At 47.1% G+C, this 24,137-nt stretch overlaps 2 protein-coding genes across 2 annotated transcripts in view; both read right to left on the bottom strand.

Annotated features, from left to right (window-relative positions):
• Positions 1-20,172, bottom strand: part of tubgcp4 (tubulin, gamma complex associated protein 4) — a 32,442-nt gene extending 12,270 nt beyond the window's left edge. Inside the window, exons 1-9 of the mRNA XM_055662569.1 lie at positions 19,951-20,172; positions 15,550-15,675; positions 13,929-14,051; positions 13,334-13,387; positions 12,164-12,220; positions 8,661-8,740; positions 5,850-6,054; positions 3,091-3,256; positions 1,699-1,823 (exon numbers count right to left, since the gene is read on the bottom strand). Coding sequence (XP_055518544.1) covers positions 1,699-1,823; positions 3,091-3,256; positions 5,850-6,054; positions 8,661-8,740; positions 12,164-12,220; positions 13,334-13,387; positions 13,929-14,051; positions 15,550-15,675; positions 19,951-20,028 — 1,014 coding nt within the window. The 5' untranslated portion in view covers positions 20,029-20,172. The remainder of the gene's footprint in view (positions 1-1,698; positions 1,824-3,090; positions 3,257-5,849; positions 6,055-8,660; positions 8,741-12,163; positions 12,221-13,333; positions 13,388-13,928; positions 14,052-15,549; positions 15,676-19,950) is intronic.
• Positions 20,173-20,370: 198 nt separating this feature from the next.
• On the bottom strand, positions 20,371-23,974 carry LOC129713621 (calicin-like). The gene is given in 2 exon segments (XM_055662810.1): positions 20,371-23,137; positions 23,139-23,974. Coding segments are annotated over 2 exon segments (1,779 nt in total). The 5' UTR covers positions 23,517-23,974; the 3' UTR covers positions 20,371-21,736.
• Between the last annotated feature and the right edge of the window lie 163 nt (positions 23,975-24,137).

Raw genomic sequence — 24,137 nt, 5'->3', positions numbered from 1 at the left:
AGTGGGCGGTGGAGGCCTGTTCTCTGGATACTTTCAAGAGAGAGCTAGATAGGGCTCTTAAAGATAGCGGAGTCAGGGTATATGGGGAGAAGGCAGGAACGGGGACGGATTGGGGATGAGCAGCCATGATCACATGGATTGGCAGTGCTGGCTAGAAGGGCCGAATGGCCTACTCCTGCACCCATTGTCTATTGTCTAAAACTTGTCTCGTATTGCTATGCGTTCACTTGGGCCTATTCATTGCACTGTGTAGGAACTGCAGATGCTGATTTAAACCGAAGATAGCCACAAAAAGCTGGAGTAACTCAGTGGGACAGGCAGCATCTCTGGAGGGAAGGGATGGGTGATGTTTCGGGTCGAAACCTTTCTTCAGACGATTTACTGCACTGCTGTGTCAATGCAACCCAGGAGACCACTTGACTAAACTGCTCAACAAAATAACAACAGAAAAATGCTAAACCCTCAGCAACTCACCTCAGTAACCCGCAGGTGCAAAAAAATAAACAGGTTTGAGAGAGATTGGAGTAGTGTAATTGTATCCTGCCGATTCTCAAAGATCAAATATAATGTTGACATAATCCTGAGCTAAGACTTCACTCTGAATATTCTAAACAAAAGAAAAATGCTGCTTTTCTTCTCTGTGCAATTAATTTGTTCTCATGACATTTTCAATAATTTACATAAAACCTAAGACCATAAGGAATACTGGGATTAGATCATTTGGCCCCTGGAGTCTGGGCACTGCGACACAGTGGTAGAGCCACTGCCTTACAACGCCAGACCCAGGTTCGATCCCGACTACGGTGCTGTCTGTACGTTCTCCCCCCGACCTGCGTGGGTTTTCTCCAAGATCTTTGGTTTCCTCCCACACCCCAAAGGCGTACAAGTTTGTAGGTAATTTGGCCTGGTGTCAATGTAAAATTGTCCCCAGTGTGTGCGTAGGGTGGTATTAGTGTGCGGGGATCGCTGGTCGATGCTTACTTGGTGGGCTGAAGGGTTTGTTTCCGTGCTGTATCTCGGAACTAAACTAAACTGAACTTTGACAAGATATTTTTTACTTCAAACAGTATTTTTCTTCCCTCTCCCCATATTCCTTTCCAGCAGTTTACAATGAAAAGATCCAGATGGTGGTGCTAAATCTTTGCCTGGTCCCTGAATGTTCCCTCTGTTTTATTTTTGACATTTAGATGCACATTGTGCTTTGTTCATTAAACCATCTGAGCATGTTCAGTTCAGCAGACTCAATGCACACTGGTAAATGCTATGGAAAACAAAATTGTAATGTCAGTCACAGTTAAACTATTTCCATATAAAGGGCCTGTCCCACTGTACGAGGTAATTCAAGAGTTCTCCCGAGTTTTCCCCTGATTCGAACTCGGAGAATGTCCGTAGCGGGTCCGTAGGAGTTCGAGGATGTCTTGTAGCGGCTCGTACGAGTAAAAAGTAAAACATTTTTTTCATCACGAGTATTTTTTTACTCGTGGACATTTTTCACAGTGTTGAAAAAATGTCATGAGTTCACCGGATTTTCCGAGTACCTACCGTTACTCATACGAGCCGCACCGGGACATCCACGAACTCCTACGGACCTGCTACGGACATTCTCCGAGTTCAAATCAGGGGAAAACTCGGGAGAACTCTTGAATTACCTGGGACAATGGGACAGGCCCTTAACTCGTTGAGTAAACTCTCTCTCACCTCAGCCACCGTACTTCTGATCCTGTCAATTAGATTTTCAAAATCCACGAGATTGAAAAGGGGTTGCTGTTTGAGCGTGTGAAGCTCTGCCGCAAAGATATCTTCCTGGTTCTTCAAAATGGACCCTGCAGCACACACACAGAAAATAGAGAGCGTTGAGAGGCTTGGTGTGCAGGGACAGACACCGACAGTGGTCCTGACAGCGGGTTAGCCCGAACATAGACACAATAAGGTGGAGTACTTCAGCGGGTAAGGCGACATCTCTGGAGAAAAAGAGATAGGTGGCGTTTTGGGTCGAGGCCCTTCTTCGGGCAAGATCATGTTGTGAGAACATCACTACAAATCCCAAGTTATTTATTTAGAATTTAAATAGAAAAGATAGGCAGAAAGTCACTAATATTAAAAATAATAACATGCGACCGATATCCTTAGACAATGGGCAATAGACAATAAGTGCAGGAGTAGGCTATTCAGCCCTTCGAGCCAGCACCGCCATTCACTGTGATCATGGCTGATCATCCACAATCAGTACCCCGTTCCTGCCTTCTCCCCATATCCCCTGACTCCGCTATCTTTAAGAGGCCTATCTAGCTCTCTCTTGAAAGTATCCAGAGAACTGGCCTCCACCGCCCTCTGAGGCAGAGAATTCCACACTCACAACTCTCAGTGCGAAAAAGACTTAGGTGCTGCCTAACTCAGCGGGTTAGGTAACATCTGTGGATGGAAATGGACAGATGACGTTTCGGGTCGGGACCTTTCTTCAGACTGGAAATTGGTCGCAACCCAAAACATTGCCTTTTTATCACCATCCACAGATACTACCTGGCCCACTGACTTCCTCCAGCAGTTTGTTATTTGCTCATGATGTACATTGTACATCTTTCATTCACTTCCTTTCCAATCACATGGACATGGAAGGTTGTGGCTCTTAATCAGTTGGGGCTCCCAAGAGTGAATGTTCCCAAGAATAGTTTGTCTTATGGATGACATCCAGCTATCCAGTTGTATCAAACAGCTATTAACTCCCTCAAGAAGGACTAATTTTCACGATTCGATCTAGACCAATGTGTTTTAGCATGCTATTCAATTAGATAAGGTATCACAGTTAATCCTGCTTCAGCCCAATCTCTAAGTTTCTAAGAAGGCTTATATTGTCCAAGACAATATGAATACATCTCTCTGCTTACATTGTGTTTCTCTTCCCCTCCCCAATATCCGCCAGTCCAGTGGCAGAGAAAACGAACACAGACCCCCTCAGCTGGGGACCAAATGCCCTGATGGACATCAGGATCAAACCAATGACTTCTCCAAGGCCTGATGTAGTTTGGCCACACCACGTGCATCGAGGCGAGCCATGGAGGGGTCAGGCAGTAGTCAAACGCTGAGCCCTACCTGCACGAGTGTGATTCACGTTCTGATTCTCAAACATCTGCACGGACTCCCCCACAAACAGGATCTTCTCTGCCACCCTCACTGGGATGTATGAGGGCAGCATCTCAGCTCGGAGTGAAAACTGCTTCAGGGAGGTGGCCAACATGTTCTCCTCTTCGATTAACCGCTGTGGGGAATATACAAAAATATTGATAACACGGACAGCTATATCTTTCCCAAATATTAACACTACTTACAGATATAATTTTCCTTCTCATCCCCCATAAAACAATTTGGGTGATGGGTGGGGACAGATATGAAGCAGGTATATCATCACTTTTGTTTTTCTTTGTGTTTTTGTCTTTTTATTTCTTTACGTTTTTCTCATTTCTTTTTTTTACTCACTCTTCGACTACACCTATTTGGTAGTCTAGGGGTTCTATTCTTATGCATTCACTTTCTCTATCATTTTCTCTCTTTCTTGCTTTTTCTTTCTTTTTCCATTTCATCTTAGCTAAAAATTAAAATTGAAGCTGTACAATAAATGTATTATGTCATATGCCGCTGTTTATACTTTTGTACACTGCGTCTAATAAAAATGAATAAATAAGTAAATAAAAGACGATTTGCATTCAGGGTGGCACAGCGGTAGAGTTGCTGCCTCACAGCAGCAGAGACCTCAGGTTTGATCCTGACTACGGGTGCTGCCTGTATGGAGTTTGTACATTCTCCTTGTGACCGCGTGGGTTTTCTCTGGGTGCTCTGGTTTCCTCCCACACTTCAAAGCTGTGCAGGTTTATAGGTTAGTTGGCTTCGGTAAGTTGTAAAATTGTCCCTTGTCTGTGTAGGTTAGTGTACGGGGTGATCGCTGGTGGATGCGGACTTGGTAGGCCAAAGGGTCTGCTTCCACACGGTATCTTTAAAGTCTAAAGTCTATAAGGATCTTTCTGCACCTCCAGATTATGTGGGCCATAATCAAAGGTATAATTTATGGACAGGTTGACCTGAAAAGTATAAGACTTGAGTAATTGTGAACTGTTGTTAAGCAAAGTACCAACAGAGGTTTTGAGCAACATAACATTGCACTAACACTGTTGCAGTTCATACAATATTGCCGTGGCATCTTTAGCAAGTGGGTCTCAAAGATAGAAACATAGAAAATAGGTGCAGGAGGAGGCCATTCGGCCCTTCGAGTCAGCACCGCCATTCATTGTGATCATGGCTGATCTTTATTTATCGCAAATAATGCTAACAACTATTTATTTGTTTCTGTGCTGCTTCCTGTGACAAAATGCACTGCATTTCAATACATAAACTTTGTTGTGTAAAGTAAAGCAACACACTGAGAAACAGATTGGCCATTAGGACTGTAAACTCCTATGTCACCAGGGACTAACTTACTGTACAATTTATTGTTATGTTGTGTCTTTTTTTAATTGCTGGGAATTTTTTCTAATAATGTTATACTGATTCTGTTCTATTCTATTCTGTAGTTTTTGCACAATCCGCAGGCATTGCCACTTTCATTTCACTGCACATCTTGTTCTTGATGGCTCTTCTCCTCTCCATTCCGTTGATGCCCAGAGCACTCAGGGCTTTGTAGAGCGATTGCCCTGCAAAATACACCACAAGACTTCTAGACCAACCAATCTATTTGTGAAGTCATGAGAAGCTCTGTAGAAATGCAAACTTTTCTTCACATTTTCAGAGCTATTCCACGACAAGGACAAATGTTTATTCCATCAGCACTGGAAGGGGTTGGTGGGGATGCTGACGGTGGTGGTAGGGACAGTAGGTTGGCTGCACAGAATGCACATCACCTCAAGCCATGCCTATTATGGAACCTTTTCATTACAAAGCTCTCCCATAGCTCCCAGAACTGCGAGGCCACTAATGAAAGAGCAACTGGCTCCTAGGAGAAGTCCAGCTAACTAAAGATAGCTGACTGGACATCAACTGTGGTACAGCCATTAACCCAGGGCAATTCATCAGAGTCAATTAATTCTGTTCTTCCGTGCTGTCAGGTCGAATAACTCTGTCAAGTCAGTGTCCCTGACAAACTCAGTTTAAAAATCACAGACATTACAGCAGGGAGGCAGAATGATGGAAAAAAAGTTGATGAAATGAACCATTCTGCAAGGAGTGAATATTTTTTTTAAGTAGTTTGAATGTGACAGTAGTTCTTGTTCAAAATCACATACAGATACAATCATTTACACAGAAAGAACTGTAGTTAAAGCTAACAAAGATAATGGATATTAGCGTTATTGTGTTGTTTTTATGGTTTGCAAGACCCTGGAGTGAAAGTAGGGTCCTTGCAGCTGATAATGAAATATTTCTTCCATGCATAATTACCTCATATTTAGTTTAGTTTAGAGATACAGCATGGAAACTGGTCCTTCAGTCCACCGAGTCCGCACTGACCAATGATCATCTGTTCGATGTTATACCAGTTTTGCACCCCACACATCAAGGGCAATTTATAGAGGCCAATTAACCTACAAACCTGCACATCTTTGGGATGTGGGAGGAAACCGGAGTACCCGGAGGAAATACACGCGACCACAGGGAAAACGTCCAAACCCCACACAGACAGCACCCGTGGTCAGGATCGACCCTGGTTCTCTGGTGCTGTGAGGCAGCAGCTCTCCCACTGTGCTTCTGTGTCCTTACACCAACACTTTCACCTCTAGTCCACTATAGAGACAAATCACATTATTGTTACAAGCAGTTCTAGTTTACTTACTAATAGGGTTCTCTCTTCGTATGAAGGCTCTTACCAGATCCTGGAGCTCCTTGAGCTGCTTCCCAGTCAAGCCTCGGATTCCCAGATCCTCCTCCTCTTCCTCCTCAGGCTGAGTGCCAACATTCCCAGAGGAAGGCCCCTGCTTGATAAAGAACTCCTCGTACATGTCTAATAAGAGTCCATGCAGCATCCACGCAGATAGCTGTTTGTACATCACACCATGACACACTGCCAGGATCCTGAATTCAGACCGCATGTATCAGAAGATGCTTACCAACACATTAGTTAAAATCAATATTTCGTTATTATGTTAAAAAACAACAAACTGCGGATGCTGGTTTACCAAGGAAAGACACAAAATGCTGCGGTAACTCACTGAGTCAGGCAGCATCCCTGCAAAAATGGAATGGTGACGTTTCGGGTCAGGACCCTTCTTCAGACTTCTTATATATCAGAATTATTTTATTATTATTATGTTTTTACCTTTCAGCTTATAAATTAGTGTACAAATCCATGAAGCTCTGTGTAGTCTACCATCTGCCTTCCTTGACACAGTTAATCAGGACCACCTTACCTGCAACATATACCCGCATTGCAACAGTGGCTGTACATCAATGGGAAGTCATTGGACAAACAAGTTTTTTGTGTCGGCACATTTACATTGATTTTTAAATTTACTTTAACATTTACGGTGCAACATCCGGCATGGTGGCGCAGCAGTAGAGTTGCTGCCTTAAAGCGCCACAGACCCGAGTTTAATCCTGACTATGGGTGCATGTCCGTATGGAGTTTGTACGTTCTCCCCGTAACCTGCGTGGGTTTTCTCCGGGATCCTCCCACACTCCAAAGACGTACAGGTTTGTAGGCTATTTGGCTTGGTATAATTGTAAATTGTCGCTAGTGTGTGTAGGATAGTATTAGTGTGCAGGGATCACCGGTCGGCACAGGCCCGATGGGCTGAAGGGCCTGTTTCCGTGCTGTATCAATAAACTAAACTCCAAATTACACCAATCCCCATTGGCCTCACATTTATTTTTTTTTTAAATCACACTTTTTAAGTCTAAGCTCAACTTTGCTTAATTACTACTTTACTTTTCTTCCCTGACATGTTTTGAACATTAAGGCCATCCTACAATCTCAGCTGTAGCGTTTTATGTACCACTCAGGCTGAGAGAGAATGAAGTTAAAGAAATGTCCAAGGCAGTGGATGAGAGATGAAGAGATAGTCTTCTGGTGCACGCGATGGTTTAATTATACTGAAAACTGCAATGTCCACCAGGTTCAGGAACAGCTACTTCCCCACAGCCATCAGGCTATTAAACACAACAACGAATAAGCTCTGAGCTCTGAACTGCAAAAGACTATATTACTATTTGTTATTTGCACTATATTTATTATTTATTGAACTTTTTCTTTTTTCCCCCGTTATGTACTATGTTCACATATTCTGTTGTGCTGCAGCAAGTAAGAATTTCATTGTCCCGTCTGGGACATATGACAATAAAACACTCTTGACTTGAATCTTCTCGCGTATAGTATGACTAATTTAACTAGATATCATACAAACAATTGCATCTCGATATACATGACAATGAAAAAGCAATATCAATACTAAATCGCTGCTCTACCAGAAATGTAGGTGGCAGAAATGTTCCTGTCAATTTGTCTGGGGATTTTACGATAGCACAATTTATACAGGCCCTACCTACATATCTGCGCTGACAACAATAACCACGTCCAAAGGAGCTGCCATCGGAGGTAGTTGAGGCAGTTACTATCACAAATTTTTTAAAAACATTCGGACAGGTACATGGATGGCATTACAGGACTATGGGCCAAACACAAGCAGTTGGGACCAGTGCAGTTGGTTGGCATGGACAAGGTGGGCCGAAGAGTCTGTTTCCACATCGTATGACTATGATGTGAGTTTTTGGGTTGGTACCCTTCTTCAGACTTAAGGAAAAGAAAACTTGGCATGACAAGGCCTGGCAGGTAATAAGTTGATGCAGCTGAAGAGAATCTTTTGTCCCATCTAGACATGCATCTATTTCTCCTCTCCCTGTTTGATTATTTCCCCCACATAACTTTAGTGAAAGCAAATTTTATTCCATATGTCAAATTTTGGGGTCGAGATCTGTGAAATCTGTAAGGATTCTGTAAGCATCTGTGAATTACCTGGAGAATTGTGTGCAGTTTTGGTCCCCTAATTTGAGGAAGGACATTCTTGCTATTGAGGGAGTGCATAGTAGGTTTACAATGTTAATCCCCTGGATGGTGGGACTGTCATGTGCTGAGAGAGTGGAGTGATTGGACATGTATACTCTGGAATTTAGAAGGATGAGAGGGGATCTTATTGAAACATATAAGATTATAAAGGGTTTGGACCCGTTAGAGGCAGGAAAGATGTTCCCGATGTTGGGGTAGTCCAGAACCAGGGGCCAGAGTTTAAGAATAAGCGGTAAGCCATTTAGAACGGAGATGAGGAAACACTATTTCACACAGAGAGTTGTGAGTGTGGAATTCTCTGCCTCAGAGGGCGGTGGAGGCTGGTTCTCTGGATACTTTTAAGAGAGAGCTAGATAGGGCTCTTAAAGATAGCGGAGTCAGGGGATATGAGGAGAAAGCAGGAACGGGGTACTGATTAGGAATGATCAGCCATGATCACATTGAATGGTGGTGCTGGCTCGAAGGGCTGAATGGCCTACTGCACCTATTGTCTATTGTCATAATTTACAAAACCCAAACATGTACTGCTTTCACAATATTAACACGATACACACTTAGATCCAACATTTGCAGACAATGGCAGGAAAACTGTGGTTATTTAAAATGCCCGCTCCCTTACTTCTCCAATGCACTGCGGACTGGCGGAAGTCCCCCACAGCTGTGTTTGTGAACAGTCTCCAGGAGTTGGCAGCCATGAATCTAATGGGGTAAAATAAAAACCCAAAGTGAGACTCAATTATACTGACAAGTTGTTGCTGAAATTTCAATGCTACAATCAAACTATTCTTTGTCATTTTAAGATGTTTCATTTTAATCCCCTTCTTGAAAATTGCCGCTGTACGGTTCGAGCTCTTTTATCTCCTTCTATTTTGCAAAGGCACAGATGCCGAGTAACAGCATGATATTGAATGCATTACACATAGAGCTATCTAGGTTGTCATTCAACATCCACACCTATGCATGGCCCAGCGAGGCACTGGCATAGGGAGGAATAGGTGACTTGGATTAAGTGGATGTGGAGAGGATGTTTCCACTAGTGGGGGAGTCTAGGACTAGAGGTCAGAGCCTCTGAATTAAAGGACGTTCTTTTAGGAAGGAGATGAGGAGGAATTTCTTTAGTCAGAGGGTGTTGAATCTGTGGAATTCTTTGCCACAGAAGACTGTGGAGGCAAAGTCAGTGGATATATTTAAGGCAGAGATAGATAGATTCTTGGGTTACACAGAAAAGCTGGAGAAACTCAGCGGGTGCAGCAGCATCTATGGAGCGAAGGAAATAGGCAACGTTTCGGGCCGAAACCCTTCTTCAGACTGATCGGGGGTGGGGGGGGGGTCGGGACAAGAAAGGGAAAAGGAGGAGTAGCCAGAAGGCTGGAGGGTGGGAGGAGATAGTAGGGGAGCTGAGGAAGGGGAGGAGACAGCAAGGACTAACAGAATTGGGAGAATTCGATGTTCATGCCCCGGGGTGTAGACTCCCAAAACGGAATATGAGGTGCTGTTCCTCCAATTTCCGGTGCTGCTCGCTGTGGCCATGGAGGAGACCCAGGACAGAGAGGTCGGAGGCGGAGTGGGAGGGGAGTTGAAGTGCTGAGCCACCGGGAGGTCAGCTTGGTTATTGCGGACCGAGCGGAGGTGTTCGGCGAAACGATCGCCCAACCTCCGCTTGGTCTCACCGATATAGATCTGCTGGCATCTAGAGCAGCGGACGCAATAGATGAGGTTGGAAGAGATGCAGGTAAACCTCTGTCGCACCTGGAACGACTGCTTGGGTCCTTGAACGGAGTCGAGGGGGGGAGGCAAAGGGACAAGTGTTGCATCTCCTGCGGCCGCAAGGGAAAGTGCCCGGGGAGGGGGTGGACCGAGAGGGAAGGGAAGAATTGACAAGGGAGTTATGGAGGGAGCGGTCTTTGCGGAAGGCAGATATGGGGGGAGATGGGAAGATGTGGCGAGTAGTGGGGTCACGTTGGAGGTGGCGAAACTGACGGAGGATTATTTTTTGTATGTGACGGCTGGTGGGGTGAAAGGTGAGGACTAGGGGGACTCGGCCCTTGTTGCGAGTGCGGGGATGGGGAGAGAGAGCAGTGTTGCGGGGTATGGAAGAGACCCTGGTGCGAGCCTCATTTATGGTGGAGGAGGGGAACCCCCGTTCCCTGAATAGTGAGGACATTTCAGATGTCCTGGTGTGGATAGATTCTTGATTAGTACGGGTGTTTGAGGTTATGGGGAGAATGGGGTTAGGAGGAAGAGATAGATAAGCCATTATTGAATGGTGGAGTAGACTTGATGGGCCGTATGGCCTAATTCAACTCCTATCACTTATGATCTTATGACATTTTTTTTTAGTGCTTCGTTTGAATGACTGAATGAAGATAAAACCAGAACTGCCACATTACTGCTACCATCAGAAAACACTGAAGCTCCTTCCTCAGGGAATCCAGACAACCGTGTACATTTATCCTGAAACTGTAGTGCAATAGTGAGGGTATTTTGGATGAAACAAAAAAACAAAATGCTTTTTGCATATCTTTCATTAATTTGCTCTATGTATTTTTTCATATCTCTCGGTTCCCTCTCCAGACTCAGTCTGAAGAAGGTTATCAAGCCGAAATGTCACCTATACCTTTTCTCCAGAGATGCTGCCTGACCCGCTGAGTTATTCCAGCAATTTGGGTCTATCTTCGGTGTAAACCGGCCTCTGCAGTTCCCACACAATTCCTACACAAAATCCCAACCGTTCTCTGGTGTGAAGGATCTCATGGTATTATTTTAAAGAGTGGGAGTGGCTTCTCCTTTGGTATCCTGATCAATATCTATCCTCCAACCAACCTCAACAAAGTGGAGACATGTGGCACTGCAGATGCTGGAATCTTGAGCAAAATACAAAGTGCTGGGGGAACTCAGCAGGTCAGGCAGCTTCTCTGGAGGGAAAGGGCAGACAGCATGTCCAGTCGGGATCCTTCTTTAGGTTGATCCCTAAAATAGATTTGTTAGCCTCTAACATGCTGTTGTTTGTGACAGTTAGTGTGCACAAACTATCGTATATATTCCTCCTAGAAGGTACAGGAGCCTGAAGACTGCAACGACCAGGTTCAGGAATAGCTACTTCCCCACAGCCATCAGGCTATTAAACTTGACTCGGACAAAACGCTGAACATTAATAGCCCATTATCTGTTTATTTGCACTTTATCAGTTTATTTATTCATGTGTGTATATATTTATATAATGGTATATGGATTTGTAGTCAATGCCTACTATGTTCTGTTGTGCTGAAGCAAAGCAAGAATTTCATTGTCCTATCAGGGAGACATGACTATAAACTCTCTTGAATTTTGAATCGTATGACATTGGTCTGGCTGACTCAACCTGCCATCAGTCGGCGGGGCGCTGCGAGTCGGCTGCCCTGCCAGCAGCGTGTTCGTTATGGCGACTACGGAGGGTTTATGGCCCCGACCGCGGGTGAACAAAGGAGGAGTGTGTTTTTTAAGTGGATCGCTGCTGGCAAATTCATTTCGTAGCACCTTCGGGTGTATGTGATGAATAAAATTGACTTTGACAATGTCCATTCCTAATTGATCTGAGTGTCGTGCTAAATAATTTCCTTAGCTTTGTTCCTTCTCTAAAGGTGATGAGGTCGGATTTCGCAACAACAGGTTATCATTACAAGAATTACATTTTTGAATTACTTTTTAACTGCTTGAACTTAAATTCACCTGCTGCCTTTGTGGAATTTAAACTTAATTTCAGAATAACATCTTACTTTGTGGCCCACTTCCTTTATTATACAGTGACCATACTTCAATATTTATTATACAGTGACCATACTTCAAAATGTATTTAATTGGCAGTAATGCATTTTGAAATATCCTGAAGGGGATAGTAAAGGGGGAAGAGAAATGAAAATTATTTAGAGCGTGCTACGGGTTTACCTTTAAGAAATCCTTTCGATCGTAATAGGATTTGACAGGCTAGCCTCGGAGAATGTGCTTTCACTTGCAATGAACGTTAATACAAGGCAGTCACCAATAAATCCTATACAAACAAGTTGAAAAGGTGCTTGGATCCCAGATAACAAATACCACAATATAAGGTTAGGCAGTCAGCAACATTAGTGAACCAAGACCTACCTTTTGAGACTTGATCTGTTCAACTACCACCATAACAGATGGGAACAGCAGCTGAAACTGAGAGGGGAAAAAAAGTAGTCAACTATAGAGTATACATGAAGGGAAGACTTTCATGTACCAGAGGCTAGTTACCTGGCCTGAGCCCAAAGGGACCATTAAGTTCAGGTTGGGTCAGGTTTATATGTTGTGTTATATATTTAGGTTTTGGTTGGGCCAAGCCAGATCAATAGTTTAAAATATAAAAACATTGTTAATTCAGCTTAGCAAGTTTTTTTTTGCTAATGCATCTCAAAACTGCTTCCACATTAATTAGAATTACTCCATGAGAGGAATACGATGCTTAAAGTCATTCTGAGAGGGAAAAAAAAGTATTTGATCTGGGACTGGTCATATTTCAGTCAGCTTAGGTTAATATTACACCCAAGCTGGCCACCAGCCAGTATTATATCTGAAGAAGGGCCATTCGGCCCTTTGAGCCAGCACCACCATTCAATGTGATCATGGCTGATCATCCCCAATCAGTACCCCCCCCGTTCCTGCCTTCTCCCCATATCCCCTGACTCCACTACCTTTAAGAGCCCTATCTAGCTCTCTCTTGAAAGTATCTAGAGAACCTGCCTCCATCGCCCTCTGAGGCTGAGAATTCCACAGACTCGCAACTCTTTGTGAGAAAAAGTGTTTCCTCGTCTCCGTTCTAAATGGCTTACCCTTTATTCTTCAACTGCAGCCCCTGGTTCTGGACTCCCCCAACATCGGGAACATGTTTCCTGCCTCTAGCGTGTCCAAACCTTAACAATCTTATATGTTTCAACAAGATCCCCTCTCATCCTTCTAAACTCCAGAGTGTACACGCCCAGCCGCTTCATTCTCTCAGCTTTAAGACAGTTCTGCCATCCCTGGAATTAACCTTGTAAACCTACTCTGCACTCCCTCAATAGCAAGAATGTCCTTCCTCAAATTAGGGGACCAAACTGCACACAATACTCCAAGTCCTACCCGTGGATGCTGTACCCGAATCTCTTCTGACTACATGCTTTATTGACTATTTACTTTCCACACTGAACTCCAGAAATGATTCAACAAAACCAAAGGCCACTCTTCCCAGACGGGCCTTCATTCTATAATCTAATGAATCTGGAACAGCTTCTATATACTGTAACATGTGCTTACTTGATCCAAGGAGTAGTTGACATGAGAGACGGAGAGGTGTGGGTCTGCCAAGAACTGGAAGTAAACATAGAGGTAATATATTATCTTGATGATGCCAAAAAAGTATATTGCTTCGTTAGAAAAATACAGGCATTTGAATAATATTATCCCTCAACCAATATCACTGTGACAGAAAATCTGGTCATTTATCTCACTGTCTTTCTGCAGAATAAGCTGAATGCAAAAAGCAATTAACTGGCTATAAGCTACACGTATAAAAAACTGGCCGACCCTAAACGTCACCCATCCCTTCTCTCCGGAGATGCTGCCCGTCCCGCTGAGTTACTCCAGCATTTTGTGGCGATCTTCACAATAAACTGGCTGCTCTTTGTCTATCTTCCTCACTTATTTCTACAACTTAACGTATTTCATGTAACGTCATTCATGAGGAGTACAATTATGTAGATGGAGGGAAGTATTTTGGCCAAATTACCAGAAGATCCCCCCCCCCCCCACCCCTCGCCCCTGTTTTTGAGTTGTATTATAGGATCTTCAACTTTGTGGGAGCTTTTGGTTCATTTTTCTGCAACATTCCAGTAAAGGTGAAGACAATTACCTCCTGCTCCAAGTCAAGCAACGCTTGCCTGTAGGGCTGCAGCAACGAGTCTAGTCCGGTACAAAAGGCACGAAGGTAGATTCCGTGCAGCCCAGTCTGGCCCTGCGGGGAAGGGTTGTACTCCTGCAACACAAGATTCACCGTGACAAGCTAATCCAAGAAAGGTCGGATGAATGAAAAAAGATAAAAGCATTTCTGGAGGATGGCTACGAATAGAACTATAGCTGCTCTGGTGGGCATTGTGGGCTGGTTGTGCAAATGGTCTAACTATACAATGAAATTTCCTTGTATTTTGCAAAGGTGACAGTCTTGTTCCACTCTACTCAGGATTCTAAAACAAAAATGGTCCTGTCATGTAAAGTGGCATTTTGAATAGAACATTGAATAGCTAGACACATGTTGTGAAGCAAAGTGATCTTTATAGACAATAGGTGCAGGAGTAGGCCATTCAGCCCTTCGAGCCAGCACCGCCATTCAATGTGATCATGGCTGATCATCCCCAATCAGTTCCTGCCTTCTCCCCATATCCCCTGACTCCACTATCTTTAAGAGCCCTATCTAGCTCTCTTTATTGTGTTAAACAGAACAGCTCACACACGACTGGGGATGGTTCTCCCAGAGTTCTATCTATATATATATATATATATATATATATATATATATATATATATACATACATATATACAATATATATATATATATATATATATATATATACACAATATATATGTATATAATATATATGTATATAATATATATATATATTATATATATATATATATTATATGATCTATATATATGATCTATATATATATATATATATATATATATATATATATATATATATATATATATATATACATATATGTGTGTGTATGTGTGTGTGTGTGTGTGTGTGTGTGTGTGTGATATATATATATATATATATATGATCTACATATATATCAGGGTACACCCCTAAGCCATTTAACGACTTCTTCCCGCTAAACACAGTCACGTGACACTGCCAGTCCTAGGGCTGAGGGTTCGCCCAGGATATGGCCTAACTTCCAGGTGGCGCCACTATTGTAACATTCAGCTGTACAGCATTCTAACAGGAGAATCAAATGTGAGGGAGAGCCATGAAAAAATGGAACATTGTTAAACAGGCAACTGGGCTGCCAGAGTCACATATGGGTCGTGAACACACAAGTCAGGAAATTATATTGAGATTGCACAAAAACAAGACATGGCGGAAATTTAATGAGGATTGTGCAGTTCTTGCCTTCAGGGAAAGACATTATTACACAGTCCACAATGATGGATTACATGGGTAGGAGATACTCAATTGCAGTATTAACAACATAAACTGTGGGATGGGAGATTGCAACCTTCACGTGGTTCGCCCTGTATCAACGAATGCAATCAACCCGGCGTGCACAATCAAATAAGATCAAATAGAATAAGTTTTGGCTGTGCATGTCATACACAAGAAGAAGAACATATACTGTTTGGGTCAAATGGTCCTTTTCTTAGCTGAAGATTCCAGGCACTATTAGTTAGCGGGAATATTTACAAATAAATTATCAGAGAAAGAATTGTATGGAACACTTCACCATTGATCAGTAGCCATAGAACCCACCTGCTGAACATGGCCGGTATACTGTTCAATAAACTCTGTAAAGCGGATGTAGTCAGTGCCTAACTTGCACAATCGATTTAAGACACTGCTCTCGCTAGGATGAAGGAAAGGCAGATCCTGAGATACCTAGATACAAACAGATACCTGTTAATTTGGGACATAGTACATAGATGATACAGCACTTCCTATTTGTCTGAAGAAGGGTCCCGACCAGATACATCGTCTGTTTGCCCACTTTTCTCCACAAACGCTGCCCAACCTGTTGAGTTCCTCCAGTTTGTTTTTGCATTGGCTTGGTGGCTCCAATAGACAATAGACAATAGGTGCAGGAGTAGGCCATTCGGCCCTTCAAGCCAACACCGCCATTCAATGTGATCATAGCTGATCATCCCCAATCAGTACCCCTTTCCTGCCTTCTCCCCATATCCCCTGACTGCTATTTTTAAGAGCCCTATCTAGCTCTCTCCTGAAAGCTCCAGAAACAAACATTTCAAGCAGTTTTATTTGGGGAGATTACTGGAATCATTGACTTGTTCAAGACAATAATACACGTTCTGTTTGTTTTAACAGCTTTGGATCGTCTAGAAATTACCTAAAACTTTGAGCTAATAAGTATATAACATATGAACGGATCAATTTTGTCCATCGAAACCAACAAGTCCAGCATATCAATTGCTGACTGAATGATTCTGGAGTTTTGGCTGGTTTAGTCCACATAGAAATAGGAACACAGTGCACAGTGAGGATGTGCCGTGCTTTTCACTTCACCCCTTTGTGCCCTGTACACCATATCATTTGATTCCCTTAATTCCAAATGTACTAGATGATCACAAGGAACTGTAGATACCCAGCATGAATCTTGAGCAAAACACAAAGTGCTGAAGTAACTCAACAGGCAGCAACATTGGAGGGATTGACAGATGACATTTTGGGTCAGGCCCCTTCTTCAGACTGAATGCAGTAGGGGATAGAAAGCTGGAAAAGAAATTGGGGCAGGAACTAACTGGCAGACCATTCTTGGGATGAATTATACTTAGTTACAAATTAGTCCTGCACTTAACTTTCCCAGACAATACTTAGGTCTCTCTTTGTGTGTTCAGTCTAAGGTAGACTGTATACATGTTTAAAGTCAAATCAAATTAAGTATCAAGCCAAGAGCTGCAATTATGGAGAGGGTAGACCATGCAACATCTTTTGGTCTGACAACTGCACAAGGATGGCACAGGCGCGGGTTGGAAACTTGTCAAGATCAGCTCACAAGCTTTGATGGTCCCATCAAAAGGAACAACTGACGATGAACACAAGGTGACAATGATTTCAAGACGTAGTTGAGGCTGAGACTATCCCAACATTTAAGAAATAGTTTGACAGGTACATGGATTGGACAGGTTTTGGTGGGATCCCCCCTCCCCTTTCCCCCTTTCCTCCCCTTTTCCCCTTTATACCCCTTCCCTCCCCTCTTCCCCCTTCCCCTTCTCTTACCCCTTCCCCTCTCTTACCCCCTTTCCCCCCTTGCCCCTTTCCCCCCTTCCCCCTTCTCTTTGCCCCCTTCCCCCTCTCTTGCCCCCCTTCCCCCTCCCCCTTGCCCTTGCCCCCTTCCCCCTCTCCCTTGCCTTTCCCTCTCCTTCCCCCCTTGCCCCTCTCTTGCCCCCCTCCCCTCTCTCTTGCCCCCTTCCCCCCTCTCTTACCCTCTTTCCCCCCTCTCTTGCCCCCTTCCCTCTCTCCCTTGCCCCCTTGCCCCTCCCCCTCTGCCCCTTCCCCCCCTCTTACTCCCCTTCCCCCTCTCTTGCCCCTTCCCCCCCTCTCTCTTACCCCCCCCCTCTCTTACTCCCTTCCCCCCCTCTCTCTACCCCCCTCCCCCCCTCTCTCTTTCCCCCCTCCTCCCCCTCTCTTCTCCCCCCCTCCCCCTCTCCCTTGCCCCCTTCCCCCCCCTTGCCCCTTCCCCCTCTCTTTCCCCCCCCTTGCCCCCTCTCCCTTGCCCCCTTCCCCCTCTCTTACCCTCTTCCCCCTCTCCTCCCCCCCCCCTTCCCCCTCTCCTTGCCCCCTCCCCCTCTCTCTTCTCCCCCCCCCTCTCTTACCCCCTTCCCTCTCTCTTACCCCCTTCCCCCTCTCTTGCCCCCCCTTCCCCCTCTCTTACCCCCTCCCCCTCCCTCTACCCCCCTCCCCCCTTCCCCCTCTTACCCCCTCTTCCTTGCCCCCCTCCTTCTTACCCCCTCTTCCCCCCCCTCCCCCTCTCTACCTCCTTCCCCCTCTCTGCCCCCCCCCCCTCTCTACCCCTCTTCCCCCTCCTTCCCCTCTTCCTCCCCCCCCCCCCCCCTCTCTTACCCCCTCTCCCTCCCTCTTCCCCCCTTTTCCTCTCTTACCCCCCTTCTTCCCTCTCCCCCCTCTCCCCCCTCTGCCCCCCTTCCCCCTCTCTCTTCCCTACCCCCCCTTCCCCCCTCTCCCCCTCTCCCCCTCTCCCCTTTCCCCTCCCCCTCTTCCCCCCTTCCCCCTCTCTTCCCCCTTCCCTCTCTCTGCCCCCCTCCCCCTCTCTTTCCCTCCTTTCCCCCTCTCTTACCCCCTTCCCCTCTCTTGTCCCCCTCCCCCCTCTCCCCCCCTTTTCCCTCTTCTACTCCCCCTTCCCCCCCTTACCCTCTCCCCCCCCCCCCTTCCCCCTCTCTGCCCCCCCCCCCTCCTGCCCCCCTTCCCCCTCTTCCCCTTACCCCCCTTCTTCTCTCTTCCCCCTTTCTCCCTCTCCCCCCCTCCCTCTCTTCTTCCCACCTCTCCCCCTCTTCCCCCTCTTCCCTCTCTTCCCCCTCTCCCTCTCCCCTCCCCCCCCCCTCTCTTACCCCCTTCCCCCCTCCCCTTCCCCCTCTCCCCCCTTGCCCCCTTCCCCCTCTTACCCTCTTCCCTTCCCCTCTCTTCCCCTCTCTTGCCCCCTTCCTTCTCTCTTACCCCCTTCCCCCTCTTACCCCCTCCCCCTCTCCCCTTCCCCCTCTCCCCCCCCTTCCCCCTCTTACCCCCTTCCTCTCTCTTGCCCCCTCCCCCTCTCTTGCCCCCTTTCCCTCTCTCCCCCTTCCCCTCTCTTGCCCCCCTCCCCCTCTCTTGCCCCCTCCCTCTCTTCCTCCCCCTCTGCCCCCCCTCTCCCCTCTCTCCTTGCCCCCTTTCCCCCTCTCCTTGCCCCCTTCTCCTCCCCCTCTCTTCCCCCCTTCCCTCTCTTGCCCCCTCCTCCGACTCTCCCTTCTCCCCCCCTCCCCCTCTCCCGGCCCCCTTTCCCCCTCCTCTTCCCCTTTTCGTGCCCCCTTCCCCCTTCTCCCCCCTCCCTCTCTTACCCTTTTCCCCCTCTCTTCCCCCCTTCCCCCTCTCTTGCCCCTCTTTTTTCCCTCTCTCTTGCCCCTTCCCCTCTCTCTCTTGCCCCTTCCCCCCCTCTCTTGCCCCTTCCCCGCCTCTCTTTACCCCCTTCCCCTCTCTTCCCCCCCCTTCCCCCTCTCCCCCTTGCCCCCTTTTCCCTCTCCTGCCCCCTCCCCCTCTCTCCCCCCCACTCCCTCTCTCTCTCCCCCTTCCCCTTCCTCTTCCCCCTCCCCCCCCCCCCCTTCCCTCTCTCTTGCCCCCTTCCCCTTCCCTCTCTGCCCCTTCCCCCTCCCTTTCCCCCTTCCCCTCTCTTACCCCCTTTCCCTCTCTCTTGCCCCCTTCCCCCCTCTCCCTTGCCCCCTTCCCCCTCCCCCTTCCCCCCCTCTCTCTTCCCCCTTCCCCCCTCTCCCTTCCCCCCTTCCCCCCCTTTCTCTCTTACCCCCCTTCCCCTCTCTCTTCCCCCTTCCCTCTCCCCCCCCCCCCCCTTCTCCCCTTCCCTCTCTTACCCCCCTTTCTCCCTCTCCCTCCCTACCCCCTCCCCCCTTCCCCCTCTCTTCCCCCCTTCCCCTCTCTCTTGCCCCTTCCCCCTCCCTCTCCCTCCCCCTTCCCCCTCTCTTCCCCCTTCTCCTTGACCCCCTCCTCTCTTAATGCCCCCCACTCCCCTCCCCCCTCTCCCTTGCCCCCTTCCCCTCTCTCTTGCCCCCTTCCCCCTCTCTTGCCCCCTCCCCCTCTCTCTTGCCCCTCTCCCCCCCTCTCCCTTACCTGGCTCTTCCTCCTCTCTTGCCCCCTTCCCCCTCTTACCCCCTTTCCTCTCTCTTGCCCCCCTTCCTTCTCTTCCCCCCATTTTCCCCCATGCCCCTCTCCCTTGCCCCTCCCTCTTTTTCTCTCTCTTACCCCTTCCCCCCCTCTCTTACCCCCCTCCCCCTACACCCTTCCTTTCCTCTTACCCCCTTTCCCTCTCTTGCCCCCCTAGAGTCTCAAAACATCCCCTCTCCCTTACCCTCTTTTCTCTCCCCCTATCATTCACACCCCTCCCGTTGCCATGGCGCCGGCCCGCAGGCCCGCCCTCACCTGCAGGCCGCTGCGCTTGTTCCAGGTGAAGATGCTGCCCGGGTATCCGCTGAGACCCAGCAGCAGCTCGTGAATCATGATGACCCCCCCGCAATCCGCCACAAAATGCAATGCACAAAACCAAAAGCAATGCACGAAACCAAAGCTCCTCTGCTATAAGACCTTTGCAGAGATCGGTTTAACTCCGACAACAGCAGCGAGCATCTCCACCGGCCGCCATGTTTGTGACTGGCGCCGAATTGTCCAAAATGGCTGCGCGCTCGGTCGCCATATTTTCTCCTGGCAACCGGCGCCATCTTTGTTGTTGGCAGTTTCCCCATCCATTCCTCCAGGGCGGCGGCCATCTTTCATATTGGCAGAGGTCAGTAGGCAGTCATTTGACATAAAGGATGATAATGACAATAATACATTTTATTTATGGGCGCCGTTCAAGAGTCTCAAGGACACCTTACAAAAATTTAGCAAGTAGAGGAAAAACATGTAAGCGGAATGAAATAAATAGTAGAGACATGGCTAGTACACAAATTAAAGACAGAATTCAATTCAAAACACAATATGAGGCAATTCAAGCACAGATGGCTTGGAAATCTATGGATTCTGATGGAACCAAAATGCTGGAGTAACTCAGTGGGTCAGGCAGCATCTTTGGAGAAAAGGAATAGGTGACGTTTTGGGTCAAGCCCCTTCTTCAGACTGAGAGTCAGGGAAAAGGGAAGCAAGAGATATAGATGGTGATATAGAGAGATATAGAACAAAGGAATGAAATATATGGTCCTGAGATGGAGAAGTGGAACACTGTGGGATCTGCAGACACAGGCTGTGAACTCCTGAGGGGCTGAGTGGGTAGTTTTGTGAGATGCCACCCATATTCCTTCCTGCCTGTAACTTTCGGTTGACACAAAAAGCTGGAGTAACTCAGCCGGACAGGCAGCATCTCTGGAAAGAAGGAATGGGTGACATTTCGGGTCAAGACCCTTCGTCAGACAGTCTGAAGAAGTGTCTCGACCCAAAACGTCACCCATTCCGTTTCTTCCGAGATGCTGCCTGTCCGGCCGATTTACTCCACGTTTTGTGCCCATCTTCAGTTTAAAACAGCAGTTTGGCCGAATGGCCCACTCATGCACCTATTGTCTATTGTCTATTGTACAGTATATCTGATGTGTTTGGATAGCATGCAAAACAAAGCTTCATTGCTGTACCTTGGTGCATGTGACAATAATCAACCTAAATTGTAAACTAGAGTGTAATGCAGATCTTCCACCCTACCTCATTGTAAACCTTGCTCTTTTTCTCTGTAACTCTAACACTATTGGGGCGGCACGGTGGCGCAGCGGTAGAGTTGTTGCCTTACAGCGAATGCAGCGCCGGAGACCTGGTTCGATCCTGACTACAGGTGCTGTCTGTATGGAGTTTGTATATTCTCCCCGTGACCTGCGTTGGTTTTCTCAGAGGTGTTCGGTTTTCTCCCACACTCCAAAGACGTACAGATTTCCCAGGTCTCTGGCACTACAAGCACTGGAAGGCAGTAACTCTACTGCTGCACCACCCTGCTACCCAATTATATAGAATATTGCTAATACCCACCCCCAGTTCGACCGACGTAGAAGATTAGCCATGATCTTGATAACAGAATAGGCTTGAGGCCTACCACTGCTTCATACCATGCATTCTTATATATAATTCATTGTCCAACCACAGGCTTGATTTAGAAACTTTTATTTTTATGATAGGAGGGAAAATATTAAATTTAAATATTATATTTATTTATTTTTTTTTTTTTACTGTCCTAGTTTGTTTTGAAGAGGATTTTCTCCGGCTTTTGGATAAACTTGCATTGCAGTTTGGCCTTGCAGCAGGCGGAGCTTTCCAACGCTTCCGAAGGCTTTGCCACCTCGTCCCACACTCCCAGTTTGGTGTCCAACAGGAAGGCGTTTTTGTTCACGGCGTATTCCTTCACGTTGCCGTCTTCGGCCACGGAGGTCCCGCCACAGACGAAGACTATGTTGCGGATCGTGGTCATGGCGTTGCACACCTCCAGCTTGGTGGCGTTCGGGAGCAAGGGGATGCGCTTGGTCAGCTTGGTGGCCTTGAAATTCTGCAAGTTCACCTCGATGGTGTGCTTGTGGCTCTGCACGTAGAGCGTGGAGTCCCCTTGGAAGGAGACCACGGGCCTGTGTTTGAACTCTATGGGGAAAGTCAAGCTCTGCTTCACCTCGCCCGTTATAGTGTCAAAACAGTCCACAATCCCAACCCTGGTGATCCTGTCGTTGATCATGCACCTGCCCGTTGCGATGTAGATGTATCTATCCCCTTTAGTCACAACCTCAGCGCAGTCCATGGGGACACTCATCCTTCCGACGGTTGTCCACTTCTCCTTTTTCTCATCGTAGCGATAGATGGTGGAGATGTACTTCCTGGGGGCCACACTGCCCCCGACCGTGTACACTATCCCATTGCACGATATCATGGAATGGAAGACCAGTCCGAGTGGAAGGTCAGGCAGCTTGCACCAGGCGCTTTTGTCCAGGTCATACCTCCACGCCGACTTCAGACTGGCGTTTTGCTCATTCGTGCCTCCCGTCACGTACAGGTACTTCCTGTTGCAGACTGCCCCCAAGGCAGCGGCTCGATAAGGCATGGGGGTGACCTTGAGCCACTTGTTCTCATCAATGACGTAGGCGTACACTGCGTTGCGGAAACCGCCGTCACTGCTTTGGCCGCCCACGACTAGCACAACATCCATCAGGGCGCCTTTCCTCTGGTACTGCAAGAGGCTGTTGATGTGCTCCTGTTTGCGGTGGCTGAGCACGTCCACTATGGCCAACATGCAGGTGGTGTTGTTCTTGACCAACAGCTCTTCGCTGCTGACCTCGGCGAGCAGCTCGTCGGTGACGCCGTTCAGGTAGATGTTGGTGAACAGCTTCTGGAAATTGCTCCTCCTGCGCTCTAAGTCGTGGTTGGTCCACCTTACTGTGGTCAGCAGCACCTGGTCCTCGTTGGCAGCGTGGAGGTCCTCATCCTTGACCAGCCTGAGCAAGACGTGGTAGGGGCACTCCACAAATTCCTTCGTCTCACTCAAATCGAAGAATTGCTCTTTCAGGTAGCTGTACACAGTGGCCGCCAAATCAGGTAAGTCGTAGGTCTCGGCCAACATGAGAGTGTACATGTAATTTTGTTTGTCGAGTACAAACCTCTAAATACTCCACGCAATGGGACTTGAGACGTTTTATCATGAAGTACTTTGCGCCCTTGAGCAGATCCTCCACATTCTTGTCCGCTATGATGATCTTACCCGTGTAGAAGTATTCCAACAGCTGTTCTACCGATACCGGGCTCATGTAGTCAATGTCAATGGTGACGGACAACTCGTCTGATGGCTGGATATTGCAACTGTGGATTAAGTCCTTGACGTAGGGACTGACGGCGGTGAGAATGTTCTGGTGGGCCGAAAATGAATGGGAACCCACGTTGATGACAACATCGCAACACTCTTTCTTCTGTCTTTGGGCATTGAGAGCTTGCAAGATGAAGGCACTGTGCTTATGGTCATCAAACTCCAGCTTCATCCTCCAATAAGCAAGGTGGTTCTGAGGCTTTGCTGCAGAGCCTCTTAAGAAAAGAACCTCTTGTAACCAGGAAGTGACTCAACAAGGAAGATCTTGATCTCACAATACTTGTGTGTGTTCCTTATAATCCATCAGTAGAATCTTTGTGATAATTCTTCAGGCCAGTGTTCAGCACAATGGAGCAGCTGGTCAAGCCACTACCTCAGCGCCAGAGACCCGAGATCGACCCTGATCGCGGCTGTTGTCTGTGCTGAGTTTGCACGTTCTTCCCAAGACTGCATGGGTTTCCTCCGGGTGCCCCATTTGCCTCCCAAATCCCAAAGACGTGGGCGGGGTTGTGGGTTAATTGACTCTGCAGATTGCCCCAAATGTGTAAGGAGTGGATGCGAAGATGTGATAACATGTGAACGGGTGATCAATGGTCAGCGCGGACTTAGTGGATCTGTACGGGTCTGTTTCCATGTTGTATCTCTAAAATAAATGTATTATTAAACAAGAGGCTGGATCGTCTGATCCATACTATGTGTTCCTTGGAGGGTAGGAAAGGTCTTTGACCTTAATTAATTTAATCAATCTCTGTAAAGCACTTTGGTTCAAATACTGGTTTTGTTGAAAAGTGTT

The sequence above is a fragment of the Leucoraja erinacea genome, chromosome 36, assembly GCF_028641065.1.
Source record: "Leucoraja erinacea ecotype New England chromosome 36, Leri_hhj_1, whole genome shotgun sequence".
Lineage (NCBI taxonomy): Eukaryota > Metazoa > Chordata > Chondrichthyes > Rajiformes > Rajidae > Leucoraja > Leucoraja erinaceus.
The sequence above is the reverse complement of the archived record's forward strand: the minus strand, read 5'-3'. Positions and strand labels throughout refer to the sequence as shown.